Genomic DNA, 16,027 nt, shown 5'->3' with positions numbered 1-16,027 from the left:
GAATTTAACCCAAATGTCAAATTAGACCCAAATCCAACTAATTGGGCCTGGGTCAAGCCCATGAACGGACCAAGCCCAAGCCCACGAAGCCGACCTCAAAACTCTATAAATAGAGGAGTTCTCTTCATTTGTAGGGATCGACAATTCTACACTCTAGAAGACTTAGAGAGAATTCTCCCAACAATTAGAAAACTCAACTCTTGAAGCTGACCATACTTGAAGACTGAAATCCTTGGAAGATACAAGCATTCTTCCAAGACTTCATGCTCAAGAATATCTACATGCTCTGCTTTCATACATCAAGTGTACGCATTCAATTGAGAGAGAATCAGATAATCAAGTACTAGAGATTAAACCACATCTGTATCAAATCAACATCAACACAAGCACAAATTCAAATTCTACGAAACAAGTTTCTCTGAAACCTCATGCAAACAATATTTTTTTTCATTTATTATATTATATTTGAATAATTAAATAATTCTTTTATTTACCTTTATATACTTTGGTTTTACTTGTTACGTACTTAATTACCTACATATATTAATGAGTTAAGTAGCATAAAATAAAACATAAAACATAAAAATGGATGCTAAATATCATAAATTAAATAAACTTAAAAAAGTATAGACTAGAGAAGATGGAGATGAAAGACTAAAGAGTGTTGAAGCATTGAAATTGATTTGGAAATTAAATTTAAGAAGAAAAATGAAAGAATGGGAAAAGTTGGCAATTTTGGTAAATGGTAAGTTTAAATCGAGTCACAATCAGGTGGAACTCATCTGCAAAATAAGATAATTAAATGAGAGAGAGAGAGTACTGGATTAATTGAAAAAATAGGGTGATGTTTGAAGTTAATTAAAAAAAAAAAAAAGATTGATTCAAACTATTTAGGAAAAATAGGTTAAATTTTTGTCCTTATTAGAATGTCTACACATTCAGTTTATTAAAGAATTGAACAAACGTCTTCAGTTGCTAACTTTCGAGATCTGCAGCAAAAGCTAACCTCATTGACGGTGCCACTTTATTTCACCGATTTTGTCCATTTCCACCTCCATTCCCTCCTAAAAATCCAACCATTTTCATCATTTCCTTCATCTTCTTCATCTTTTCTCCCCCAAAGCCCACGACCAACTTTTTTTACCATCTCCTTCCTATTTTCTCCCCCCAACAGCCATCTTTTTACCATCTTCTTCATAATTCTCCCCCCAAATCCGAAAACCATCTCAATTTTTACCATTTTCCTCATCTTATTCATATTAATACTCTATTTCTTACCATTTCATTATTTCAAACTATCACTCTCATCTTCTTCATATTCATCATTTGTTTCGTTTATTTTAATCAGTTCAATAATAATTTTAGTGCAACATTTTTCTTTTGATAAGTTAATATATTTTTTTATATATGAAAAATTAAGTTTAACATGATTTTATATTTATTTTATTTATTATTATTATTTTGTTTACAATGGATATTATTTACGAGAAAATTTCTACAAACGATTATTCAAAGGTTATAATTTAGTTATTTGCTTTTATTTCAAAAGACCTATATTATTGTTTACATTGGTCTAATATTGGATATTGTTTTTTTTTCTAAGAAATAATTACAACATTGCTTCGTTGTGAAAAACCTTGGGGATTTGTGTTAAAAAAAACTAAGAATATAAATAAAATCAACAGTGATGTTGGTGTGTAGTAGTGTGACATATTTTAAATTACCTTCATCATTGATTTTTAGAAATATTGAATGTTTGAATATCAAATTTATTTTGGGTTTTCTTGTTGTATTTACTTTGCGTAGACTCACCTCTATATATCGAGTGCGATATTTCAATGATGATGTTCCAATTGAAGAAAAAGGTAATCCAACAAGACATCAAGATGTTCCTATTCGACCTAGTGTCTAAAATGAATATCCAGTAACCCTACTCGATTATTTTACACATAGTTCCATGATGTCATCCCCTTCAACATTTGAAATTTTCCAAAAACCCTCACTATGCTAAGTATGGAAGAAAGACAAACTTCAGATGTTCGTCAAGATATCCATGATCAATATGTGACAAACAAACATCATGGCGAGGGGGTACATTTTACAAAGGAGGGCCAATCACAAAGTGTAAAAGGTCGTGGTGATCATGGATACTTTGTGACTCAACAAGATCGATTTAGGTGTAATAGAGGATTTTCTTCTACTAATTAATAAGAACATTGTACTTGTAATCAAATTCATTAATGAAATTCAAGTATAAAAAATGCAATTTTAGTCTACATCCAAATATCTCAGCATATTAAAGAACCTTCAAAATTATTGATGCAATTGTTGAAAGTTAGTATCAATGTTTTTATATAAATTCCTATCAAAGAAGAAGAAGTTTAAGAAGAAGAAGAGGTTTAAGAAGAAGAAGAAGAAGTTTAGGGAAAAGATATTGAACATTATTTTTTATATTTTTTTTTTTATATAAAACACAATAACAATAGTTTGGAATTAAACAAATTGAACATTATTTTACAAGAAATTTATATCAAGTATATTAAATTAATGAAAGAATAGAAATTCTTAATCAAAGTAAGATTATTGTGTAAATCAAATTAAAATGAGTCATTATTATCACTATAAAAAACAAAGCTAATAAGATGGTTCATTTTATTCTAAAAGAATTAAAAATCCATTAAAAAAGACAGACCCATCTTTATCAATTTTTTTCTTGGTATATTGAATGCGTATACTCAATAGATATATTGAGCGTCGCTTTTTCTCCTTTTTTTTTTTTAAACTAAATGTGTGTCTTCAAGAGATGCATTCAGTTTTGACAAGTTAAAGTATATATATATATGTGTGTGTGTATGTATAGTGTAGAATGCTTCTCCTTAATAGACGCATTCTAATAAGGATAAAAATTTAACTCCTTTATCATAAATAGTTTTAAATTAACTTTTTTTTTCTAAATTAACAACAAAAGGCACCATAATTCTCCAATTAACCCAGTTAGCTATAAAAATATATATATATCAAAATTGAAATGACATTGAAATCACACGACACCCATTTGATGGAAGAGGTAGAAAAATCTTCCACACTATGGGAGCACTCGAATTGATGTATGTGGAGTCCACAAATATTTATTAGGACAAGTTTCCAATGCAAACGCCGGAAGTATGGCACTACGAGAGTACTAGAAATTTTCCAACTGGGTAGCATCTAATTTTTGTATCCCACTAGATTCTCCATTCATAATTTTTTGTGCAAAAATTTTTTATTCCTTTTTTAAAATATATTTTTACATAAAACATCCTTTTTAGGCCATATATTTCAAAAATGTCTTTAAATTCAATTTTTTTTCAAGAAAGGCTTTTAGTATTATTTTTGGACAACTTTACCTTTCTTTATCATCCTTTTACGAAGCTTTCTTAACGATGGAGAGAAAATCTACATTTATATTTAATTTAATCAGAGAGAGAAAATGCATTTAATGAAATTTTATTTTCTATTTTTGTTGGTTTCACGTAATTTTTTTTTCGGATTCATGGTTATATAAAATATACCTCAGAACATTTTGTTAGATATTTAAAAATATTCTAACAAATATAAGAAATATATCACTATATATAAATTAGAAATTGATTCAATTCTTGACATAAATCATCATTTCGTTTTTCATGTTGATTTTTTATATTATATGAAATATTCCATTGTTTGTTCACTTGTGCATGTAGTATATTCCATTGTTTATTTGGAAACATTCTAAACAAATATATGAAATATACTAATAAATATATTTAATATCTACTCAAATATTCATGATTATTTTTAAATATACCTTAGAACATAAATTTCATAGCATATATACAAATGATATCATATATCATAAATTCAAAGTAGTTCAAAAAAAACACAGATGGGCTTAGTGTTCAACACGGAACATATATATAAGCGTATATATCACAAAACAAGAAATCTAAATACAAAAATCGTCATCATTTATATAAAATAAATGATTATATATATCAAAGTATATATGAATATACATTTGTTCTTGTTTTGTGTGTCCAACAATTCTCCTCATCATCTCTTCTTCTTCCCATCTTCATCTCATCCAACACCCCCTCCCCCTAACCAGATCTTCTTGCCTAGCTCCGTCGCCTGGATTTGCCCGAGTCCGCACATGGATCTGATTGCACTCGATGCCAGAAGCTTCGCCATGTTGTCTCACACCATCTGTTTACTTGAGCTTGGGCCACCCTCAACTAGATCTGCCCGAGTTCATATCAGATTTGCACACGCCCGATGCCAGAAGCTTCGCTCTCGCACCACGCCACCTCCCACAGTCTGCCTGCAACCACATCATCGTTTGCTGGAGCCTGTGTCAGATTCCTGCCCGACATTGGAAGTTTTGCCTTGGGCGAGGCCGTCCGTCTACAATCACATTGTCGAGAAGGAGAAAAGAGGAGGAGAAAGAATAAAGGAGGGAGGAGGAGGAAGAAAGAATAAGGATGAGGGAGGAGGAAGAAGATCCCAAATAGTTTTTTTTTTCTAAAAAACATCAATAGACGTGAAGTCCTAAGATTGTGCATGAGGAAGAGAGAATCAAACATTTTTTTAATTTTTCTGTTTTATAAAAAAAAAAATGTGGATGAGACCTAAATGATAAATATACACCAATTTTAGTAAAAATTTGTATTCTATTGGCCTGTTTTTGAAATAAATTAAATGTTAAAAACAAAAGTATAATATAGATCTAGAATTAAAACTAGTGTAGAAAAAATAAATTAACCAACCGTCCAAGTAAAAGTAATGACTTTTATAAAATGAGTTTTAATTTATTCAACGAGGACATTATCCCAATAAAAATATTGGATTTGAATCAAGGGTTAACTGCAAAAATATGTCATTTCGAACCTATATTTTAGAAAATATCCAGAATCTTAAAGAATATCAACTTTATCAATGTCGACGCCATTTGACCTTCAAGCCATCTTTAAATTACAATATCCATTGTGATTTTTGTAACTACCTATAATTCTCTTTATCTTTCTAAATATCTATTAATAAACAAGAAAAATATCAAGTCCGATATATGTCATTAAAATATACAAATTAGCAACTTAAAAGTAAATATGGAATAAAGATTCTACAGGATTTTGAGTCGTGCTAAAGCCGAAAATTTTCTCCATAATTGACATTTGTAACAGTATTCCTTATTTCTGTCGAATCAATCGTATCAATTGAACTTCCTTCGTTATATGTTGCTAGTAAATACCAATATCATTTATTTTGGATCTTCCAAAATATTTTTGGAAGTTTGGAGCCCTTTTTGTTTATCTCCTAACCCTTAATTTATTACTACAGGATATTTCTTTTTTTTCTTTTTTTTCTTTTTCTTTTTTTTTTTTTGTGTAATTCTTCGTTAAAAAAAAATTGCATTTAACAATGCAACAGATGAAATAAAATATCATCTAATAATGTGATAAATATCGAATGGAAAGACTGTAATATCGTAGTACTATGAATCTTCTCATGTCACCTAGAACACGAGTGGCATGATGACTTCGAATAAGTTCCAATCAACAATACCATCTTACCCTATGTATGGCGCATAATTCTCGACAGAGCTGCTTAAATCATATGTGCAATGGACTAATGGATGTGTGGTAGACATATATCACAGCTAATAGAGAGTTAGTTGCGTAGATACATGAAATTTCAAGGGGTGGTCAAAATTTCAGCTCCCGTTCTAGTTATCAAAATAGTGTGCTCAAACTGAGCAGCTGGACTACCATCAGCTGTTAAAGTGGTCCAATTATCTGGCCATGTAATGCAGTCAATGCCTCCCATCGTAAGAATTGGTTCTGCAATCAACAAATTAAAACTACGAATATAAGGTTGAAATAAAATGGTCGGTCTAGGTTCATGTTCCATTTTCGTTCCATAAGAGAGGCTAAAGCAAGCTTAACACGTAATTGGCATGCACTCCCCCTCCCTCCCTCAAAAAAGTTTCATAAGAGAAACAGCCAGAATTTCAATAGTCATCTTTCCTCTATTTCCATGTTTGAACTTTTATGTAAAGGTAATTTCCTTACTAATCACCGCATCATAAAACATGTTTTGAAATCACTTGTCAATTTTAAAATTATTATGAAACATGTTTTTAATGACTCAAAAACTAATTATTATGAAATGAAAATTGGGTTCAAAAGCGTAAAATTAAATATTAAATTAATTTGAAGTGATTCAATGTGTATTTCAGGGTGATTTTGAGCATGCCGAAAATGATTTTAACTATTTCAAAATTACTATTAAACATGCAATCATGCACACAGATTTAACCTTACATACTTGTGCACAGTGGTTTCTTCTTCCTATCAAACTACAGAGAGGAAAGTACATACTCCTTAGATAAGAAAATAGAGAATAACTTATCGAGACATAAGGAGTTTCAGTGTCTTGGAAGGATTGAAAATGAAAGAGGTCGGGTTTAGATGGAGCAGTAGTTTTTTATTCACCACAGCACATAATTAACCATGTCACAGCCAAAAACAAACATAAGGAGAGGAGTAACTAATTTTTTTGTCATTGGGAGAGTGGGTGTTATCTATGTCAGGTTTCGAGCTTGCTCAGCACTCTGTTGACAACGTTAACTGCGAAGAGCCTCATATTCAGAGTAGCAAAGAACTAGCTTTTATTTCTAAATGGCTGCGGAGACTGAAGGGCATCACTGGATTATTGAGAGCATGGAACTGATGCCCACAGGGGGGTTTTTACTTGTTATTGCAGATTCAGCTAGAGTTGTAACATGATTTCATATTACAAAGGGCAAGAACTTGTTTAGACTGAAGGATTCATTTCTAAGGATACTTGGAGAGCTTGCTAGCCTTCCGCATACTCGATCCTAGATTAACTACACAACTATTCTGTGGCTGACAGCCATTGGAATGCTATAAAAGATATATATAGAGTGCCGAGCAAGCTCAAAACCTGAGCTTTTGAAGTAATTATACTGAGAGGGATGGTCTAGAATGGGTTATAACATAGATGAATTCTTTGGCCTAGCATAATTTCTCTCGAATTCTTTATTGACCTTCATTATTCGAGAAAACTGAATCCTTTTTGGAAGTTCAAAAAAAGTTTTTTGGCATTTCTCCTTTCTGGATATTCCTTTTCAAGATCTGTGAATTGTATCTTCATTGGCTCTCTTTGATATTGATTTTCAACATTTCTTATGGAGTCATTCGATATCTAATGCTAATTTTTCAGCTTGGATGGCTCACATCTCGAATATCGACAATAAATTAGATAGAATTCGCAAGAAGAAGCTTCTTTATCAAATAAAGTTACTTAAAAGGAAGGTTGAGATTCTTTGTCCATATTCGATGGATGGCCAGTTTGATGTTAATTCTCTTGATTCAATTTAATGGATTAATTCTTTGTTAAGTTTTTAAGCCTATCATTTGTTAGGTTGCAGTTTCTTTATATTCTCTTTACTTCTTTTTCACTCCTTTTGGAGTTTATATCTTTTGAGCAACAGTCTCTCTTTCCATCTTATCAATGAAAGGTTTGACTCATGCTAGCTATATACATATATATATATATATTCAAAGCAATCGGAGGACCTTCTTCCTGTGGATTTTCTGCAGAAGGACTAGTTTTCCCTATCTTCTATATTTGATCCTTTAATGATGACTTTTCTTTCTTTCCATTTTTTTTCTGAGGCAGAAAAGAGTAGAAAAAGAAATTTCCTACGAGTAAATGACATTATAAAATATATATTAGTTTTCTTCAACCAATAATATATGCCACATCCCTTTGATAAATTTTAATAAATTCAGCACGCACAAACATCACATGTATTCATTTTGTTAAATTGCGGTCCAGTGAAAAATTAATTTTTCTCCTTTTTTATTCTTGATAATTCAATGTAGTGCCCATGTTAACAGAATTACGCCTTCGTCTAACGAACACATTAAATTTGCTAAAGATCAAAGTTAGCAACAGCTTCTATAGCTGAATTTAGCCAGAAAGGCAATATTGATTTTAGAGCAATAAGGGCGACCACTCACCAATGGTAAACGTCTGACCTTCAACCATATGTCCAGGTTCCTCATTGCCTGGCCATACCAAATAACAATGAGTTACAAAGTGAAAAAAAACAGAATCATTTAGGTAAGATGCAGCAAAAGGATACCCCAAAAAGGACAGAGAGAGAGGACAACTTACGGTGGTGATATATAAGTGGTTCAGAATGAAATACAGATCCCACACCATGACCAACAAAACGCTCCACCACCCCATAGCCATACTTTTCAGCATGCTCACTGGTAATTGTGCATAGTAGATCATTTGAAACAGTGTAGATTGTAGAAAAATATCGATCTTTTAACATAACACAGGATAAAATTAACAAAAGGCATCATAGTAATGAAGTTGACAGCGGGAGCACATTGCTTATATATATGATAACCACACTGAATTATAATTAGTAGGACAGTTAATCTACAGCTTTATTAATTGACAATTAAGTGAATTGTGTAAAAAAAATTATCGCCTCCTGATCAAATATATACACTTGCATAAACGTGTAAACATGTGAACTATTGGAATACATTAGTAAGCCATTCAGGATAGAGAAAATGCTAGGTCCACTTAAAATTGAACCAGGAATAGAGTTAAATGAGTTCTCTCTTTTTCATGGTAGTCAGTAGCTCATCTCTTACTCTCAAGGTGTGGCAGAGGATTTAAAATTTTTTAGTATATCCCATACATACATACATGGTTTTTCCTAGCAGCCTCGGGGACTCCCCTTTGTCATGCCTTATATCCACCCTTTAGGAACAAGGCAGAAATTTATCGCTAAATGTGGTGGGCCTATCTATTAAGAGCTATGGTTCCAGAAGAACTGGTGCCTTTCAAGAACTTGTAGTATTTTTTAGGATTTCGGGACATTACTTTTTCAAAAGAGATTTTTGGGACATTAGTATGTTTGTGGCCATTTTTCAAAGTGCCTACTTAGTTCTTTTTGTACTAGTACTCTCCCTGATATGTGAAAATTAGAAGGTGGTTTTATTCCTTTGAATTGGAGTTTTCCTGTTGTACATTTCATCATTTTACTAAAATTGCGCTATAAAAGAGCCTGTTTGTGTTTAGAATTCCTATCAAGAGCCTTGAGAATCAGAAAACTGTCATATATTTTCTTGGGAAATAGTTGACGAGGGAGTGGATAGTTGGGAGACTCTTAACAAAATTGAGCAACTTCCCCTATGAATTTATCAGCAGTTTTTCTTTTTTGTCTTCTGGGTGTTGATGTTCATATCGGCACTTCATTAACAGTGCTAAGAAAAACTTGGAAAGAGATGATTAATGGGGGGAGAAAATCTTCCATGATCCTCTGTTTCTTAACTATTGACACAAGTGTTTTGAATGAATGACCCGACAGTATTAATTTTTTCTGAAGAAATTTCGTTTTATTTTTTTATTTTTTATTAAAAAAGGGAGAGGTGAAGAATTGGCACTCCATCAGCGGACAAGTAGTAGTTCCACCCATAAAACAAATTGAGAGTATATGAAATACCTGATTCTCTTCCCAATTTTCTTAAAACTAGCACCATCCTTGCATACAGCGATACCTCTCTCGAGGCATTCCTCTGTAACCTGAAACACCAAAAGAATTTAAAAAATAAAGGGGAAAAAGAAAATAAATACTATAAGATAGAATACTAGGATTAGATTAGTATAGAACTGAAATTAGTACACAAGATTGTTTCAAAATAACAAAAAAGAAAGAAAGAAATTAGTACAGAAGATATGAACAATTTATTCAAAGAGATTTTTTCTTTCTTCTTTTCTCTTTTACACGAAACAGAGATATAATCAAATCAATAAGGAACGTCTTAGGGGATCGGATTAAGGGAGGCTGCCCAAAAACTATGAAAAAGAGGCAAACGATAAGCCTACTAAAGAAGTGGCAAAGGAGATGCATTCGATGATTACACTATAAACTTTGAACAACCTTCAATATTAAGCCATTCATTATAAAATAACTTATTCCGAAATTAACAAAAAGTACCTTCACCAGACGCCTCATTCCGTCACTTACGTCTCCACAAAAATATGTCTTTGATGTGTCTCCATGATATCCCTGAACATTTGAGGGGAAAATGTTAGCCATCTGTGAAAAAAACTAACACGTACATACTGCATTTCAACTAATCAAAATTCAATGAATTAGGGCAGGTCTCGCATGAAGTTGTGCATGCAAATTTTTTAACTTAAAGAAATTCACTGGGAACTTGAAACCTCATTACCAGACAATTGGGCGATTTAACCCTAACTTGTGCTGTACTTCATTTGAAGTCCAACATATCAGGGGTGCAAGGAGAAAGCAAGTTTTGTTATATATCTATCTATTAATATAAATGCATTATATATATCCTTGTGTGTGAATATATATGATACCTGAAGTTTTGGTAGACAGAATTTTTCTTATTCATCCCCTATACAAAGGTACAACCCTAAATTTAAAGAGGTAGAAATAATAAAAGGCAATAATTCAATCGTACAATGAGGAGAGAGATTAAAAGAATTAAATATGCACAAAAGCAAATTACAGAAAAGGAAAAAACTAGTAATTACAAAAAATAAATATTCCTATTTTCAACACTCCCCCTTGAACTGGGTTGTGGATGTTAATTAAATCCCACTTGGTCTTTAATGCATCACAGACGTTTTTGAATAAAGCCTTGGTAAGTATGTCTGCAGTCTGCATCTTGGTGGGTATGTAGTTAAGAGAGATGCTTTATTTTCGATTTTTTCTTTGATAAAATGTCAATCAATGTCCACATGTTTTATGCGATCATGATGGACAAGGTTTTTTTAGCAATACTTATTGCTACTTGGTTGTCACATTGGACCTTCATTGGTTCTTCAAACATGATTCTTAATTCTGATAAGATGCTTTTGAGCCATACTCCTTCACATATTCCTTGAGTAAGAGCCCTCAATTCTTCTTCAGCACTACTCCTAGACACAACTGATTGCTTTTTACTTCTCTAAGTGACCAAATTTTCCCACACAAAGGTACAATATCCTGTAACTGATCTTCTGACGACTTTTGAACTTGCCCAATCAGCATTTGTGAAGACTTCAACGTCTCTTTTTTCTGATTTGTTGAAGTACAATCCTTCTCCAAGAGTTCCTTTTAAGTATCTGAGAATCCTATAAACAGCTTGCATATTTTCTTCATAAGATTGTTCATAAATTGACTCACAAAACTTACTACAAAACAAATATCAGATCTAGTGTGAGTTAAGTAAATCAACATCCAAACGAATCTTTGATATTGTTCCTTATTAACAAATGTGTTTTCTTTTCCTACGGTGTAGCTCCTGTTATGCTTTTAACCTTACTAGCCCTGCTCACATTGCTATGGATCATTGAAAAAGGATGGTAGGGTTTTGTAGTTACTTATAAGGTATGAAAATTGTTGAAAATAGAAGACCTAGCCCTAAGGGCATTTTAGTAATTTACTTTTGCCCTAGTCTGTAGTAGGGTTTCCTACTAGTCTATTTATAGTATCCTCTCTTGTATGTGGTATTAGAAAATAATAAAATGTATTCTACATCGTGGTTTTTTCTCCTTGTTCTAGGGTTTTCCACGTAAACTATGTGTGCACTTTTCTACTTTTCTCCTAACTTTCATCATGGTATCAGAGTATGGAGATGAAACCCTAGCCGTTATCAATGAAAATCAACCAGGGGAGTCACAATCACCACCAGCCAGCAACAGTGGTGCCACCACTGTCAACATAGTCACTGTTGTGCACACCGTCGTAGAACGGTATGTTCAGACTGCTCTTCCTCACCTTCTCAAGCCGACTGGCCCTACTGGAGCTAACCAGCCGAGAGGAGCACTACCAGCATGTCCAAGCCTCTAGAGGGTTCGTTCCAGCCGACTTTCTTCGAACAGGTCCAGCCAGCCTTCTCCACAATCGAGCCGAGCCATCCAAGCCTCTAGACGGGTTCGCAATTCCTATCAGTTTAGCACTTTCGGACATGATATTGCTTATTTTGCCATCGCATTCTCTCATTGTTTTACTTATCTGAGCTATAATTAAACTTGTATTTCTACCGGTTATCACCAGCCACAACCTAGCCTTCATATTACTCCTAGCACGCATAGGTTGTTGTCCGAGATAGGGTGACGAAGACTCCCTAACCTCAAGACTACTCTGCTTGTTACTATTGGTGCAACAGTAACAAACGGTAGTCTCTCGATTTGTCTGGGAATGATCTCTCGACTTCCTCGTCTCCTTGCTCTTCTCCGTCCTCTAAGTATATGTATGAGTATGTGCGTGACAGACTACTAACTCTCTAACTTCTTAACTTGTTAACCCTTTTACACTGATGGCCTTTAGTATTTATAGAGCTCAAGGTGAAGCAACCTTTCTTACTAATGATTGCAATGATGGACGTCATTAATTCCCCTACTCTAATGCGCCGATTAGTGGTCACCAAAAGTTGAGTGTACCTGCTACAGTGTGGCTTTAACGGCTTGTCAACTAAATTCGGATTCAACCGTTATTAGCTTTCCGTCCCATCGTGATTTATTATGCTGTCACCTTGATGCGCAGTCTTTATGCGACCACCTTTTTAAGAAGCTTCTCACGATTGCAACCTATGAAGCACAGATATGTGAGGCAAAGAATCAGTATCAGACACGTATCAGATACCAATACTTCCAGATACTTCCCAGATAAATATCTGACACGCGATTTGACGTATCTATACTTTCATACGTATCTGACATGCGATTTGACGTATCTATTTCTATGCGTACATTTTTTCTTAAGAAAAAAGACAAGTAACTCATCTAAATCTTTCCTAATCTAAAATTAGACAACCTATTTAAAAAGCTCACAACTCGCGTTCAAAACTTAAAAAAATAATAATAATAACGGACCAAACCCTAGACTAGAATCATCTAATCTTCAGCTTCACATTTGAATCCCCACAAAGTCCACCAAAATATAAACCATTTGGATATCTTCAACAATAAGTTCTTTATACTTCTCTCTCTAATCTTCTTCTTCTTCTTCTTTGCAACATGAGTCACTTTTCTATTGCATTTTATTAACTATTGTACTTCAACATCTTAGATGTTGCTTTTTTTGTATTGTATTTCTGTGTTTGTATTCTATTTTGTGCTATTGTTATTAACTTGTATGCTAAATTTATCTATATCCTAGACTTTTTTAAAGAAAAAAGATGTATCTTCAACGTATCAGTATCCTCGTTTTTTAGACATATATATATTAAAAATATATATAAAAAAATGACACATCCTTAGACGTATCCGTATCTTAGATTTTTAGAAATTGACAAATTGCCATATCCGATCGTATCAGTATGTATAGCCATATCTGTGTCTGTGCTTCATAAATCGCAACCTTCAAGCGCACTGACGCCTTATTCCTTTGGATCGCAATTTCCCTTGCGCCATCGCATTTTTCCTACACAAAATAAGTAAATTAACCGCTTTTATGCGATGAGCGCTTGCGATCGCAATTCCTATCAGTTTAGCACTTTCGAACATGATATTACTTATTTTGTCATCGCATTCTCTCATTGTTTTTACTTATTTGAGCTATAATAACTTGTATTTCTACCAGTTATCACAACCCACAACCTAGCCTTCATATTACTCCTGGCACGCCGGTTCAGCTTCAATCTGTTGATCCAGCTAGGTTTGGTCACCATCCGCATTCAACCAACAATTATCTGGTTCCGACAGCTCCAAGCGGCAGAAATTATCCTCCGACGACATTGAACAGTGGCACCAACAATAACAAGCGGAGTAGTTTTGAGGTTGGGGAGTCTTCGTCACCCTATCTCGGACAACAACCTATGCACTCTATTCCAGGGGGTCAAGGCATAATAGGCTCCGCAAATCTATCTCCCATAGAGGTTCAACAACAGTTCACTCATCTTCCGCAACAAATAGCAGCTCTCGAGACAGCCCTTGGGACAACCATGAACATCCAGACAGATCTCTCTTCTAACCTGCCGATGTCCTCAGAAAATCCGGTAACCTCTTTCCCTGCTTTACCCACAACGAATTTCTTGTCTGGATCAATGGGAAATTTTGCAAGGTTTATTACTGGAGAGAAATTGAATGGTCAGAACTATTTCTCGTGGTCTCAGTCTATCAAGATGGCTCTTGAGGGACGTCATAAATTCGGGTATTTAATGGGTGAGATACCGAAACCTAGGCCTGGTGATCCTCAAGAACGCATCTGGAAAGGAGATGACTCATTACTCCGGTCTGTGTTGGTAAATAGCATGGAACCACAGATAGGCAAACCCCTGTTGTATGCTGTGATGGCTCGGGATATTTGGGACGCAATTCAGAAGTTATACTCAAAGAGACAGAATGCTTCTCGACTGTATACGCTACGTAAACAAGTCCATGAATGCAAACAGGGAACTATGGATTTGACGTCTTATTTCAACAAGTTGTCTTTGCTCTGGCAGGAGATGGATCTGTGTCGTGAAGTTGTCTGGGACTATCCTTGTGGTGGAGTACAGTACTCAAAAATTGAGGAAACAGATCGAGTTTATGATTTTCTTACTGGCTTGAATTCTAAATTCGATATGGTACGTAGTCAGATATTGGGACAGCGACCAATACCCTCTCTTATGGAAGTCTGCTCTGAGGTTCATCTCAAGGAATATAGGTCCAGTGCCATGAACAATCTTCTTATCTCTTCAACAGATTCTGCTGTGTTTAATGCGCAGTCATCTGGACTTGAAGGTGATAAGCAAAATAGTAAGCCACCTCCGGTTTGTGAACACTACAAGAAGCCTTGGCATACTAAAGATTAGTGTTGGAAGTTGCATGGGAGACTATCAAATAGTAGACGGCGTCAGTCACATGATAAGTCAAATTCTGGACGAGCTCTTGTGAGTGATTCAACAAATGGGAGCTCTCAACCTCAAGTAAATAGTCAGAATGATCTGAGTGCTGTTGGTGCCATTGCTCAGTCAGGTACGATTTAGTCCTTTGGTTTTATTAGTGTCTATGGTAAAAAACCGTGGATTATTGATTCGAGAGCTAAGGATCACTTAACAGGCTCATCTGATCAATTCATTTCATAATGTCCAAGTGCTGGTAATGAAATGATTACGATTGCAGATGGGTCATTTGCTCCTGTTGCTGGAAAAGGCTATCTCTCACTATTTAAGGGTTTAACTTTACAGGATGTGTTACATGTTCCAAAATTTCTTACAACTTATTGTCTATCAGTAAGATTACGAGAGATCTGGGTTGCCAAGCTGTTTTCTCACTTGACACTGTTTTATTTCAGGACCTGAGCTCGAGGACGATGATTGGCACTACCCGGCACGATAGAAGGCTCTATTTCCTTAATGTTGATGCTTCCTCTAGGAACTGTTGTAAGGCTAGTTTGTTTCTTCCTGTTATTCTATCTTGAAAAAGACTATGTTATGGCATTTTCGCCTTGGGCATCATAGTTTTCAATATATGAAATATTTGTTTCCACATTTAATTCTTAATGTTGATATCTCCTCTTTGGCTTGTGATATGTGTATTCGTGCTAAACAACATTGGGTCTCGTTTCAATCCCAGCCTTACAAGTCGTCTAAACCTTTCACTATCCATAGTGACGTTTGAGGTCCTTCACAAATCACTACCTCTACTGGCAAACGTTGGTTCGTGACCTTTATTGATGATCACACTCGGCTTACTTGGGTTTTCCTTCTTACTAATAAGTCTGAGGCGTCCTTAGTGTTTCAACAGTTCTACACCACTGTGGAAACTCAGTTTAATGCCAAAATTGTCATTCTTCGAAGTGATAAAGGCGAGAGTTCTTCAATAATACTTTTCGTGAATTTTTATCGTCTAAAGGGATTGTTCATCAAAGCTCTTGCTTGTGCATATACTCCTCAACAAAATGAGGTGGCTGAACGGAAAAATCCCCACCTGGTTGAGGTTGCTCATTCCCTCATGTTGT

The 16,027-nt window shown here is 34.4% G+C and overlaps 1 protein-coding gene across 1 annotated transcript in view; it reads right to left on the bottom strand.

Moving 5' to 3' along the window:
• Positions 1–5,444: 5,444 nt before the first annotated feature.
• LOC120067154 (methionine aminopeptidase 1B, chloroplastic) overlaps positions 5,445–16,027 on the bottom strand; it is a 32,253-nt gene continuing 21,670 nt past the window's right edge. The window contains exons 6-10 of the mRNA XM_039018606.1: positions 10,067–10,138; positions 9,572–9,651; positions 8,221–8,318; positions 8,064–8,111; positions 5,445–5,855 (exon numbers count right to left, since the gene is read on the bottom strand). Of these exons, the coding sequence (XP_038874534.1) occupies positions 5,710–5,855; positions 8,064–8,111; positions 8,221–8,318; positions 9,572–9,651; positions 10,067–10,138 (444 nt within the window). The 3' untranslated portion in view covers positions 5,445–5,709. The remainder of the gene's footprint in view (positions 5,856–8,063; positions 8,112–8,220; positions 8,319–9,571; positions 9,652–10,066; positions 10,139–16,027) is intronic.

This window comes from Benincasa hispida, chromosome 12, assembly GCF_009727055.1.
Source record: "Benincasa hispida cultivar B227 chromosome 12, ASM972705v1, whole genome shotgun sequence".
In the NCBI taxonomy this organism is placed as follows: Eukaryota; Viridiplantae; Streptophyta; class Magnoliopsida; order Cucurbitales; family Cucurbitaceae; genus Benincasa; species Benincasa hispida.
This window is presented reverse-complemented; position numbering and strand designations above follow the sequence as displayed.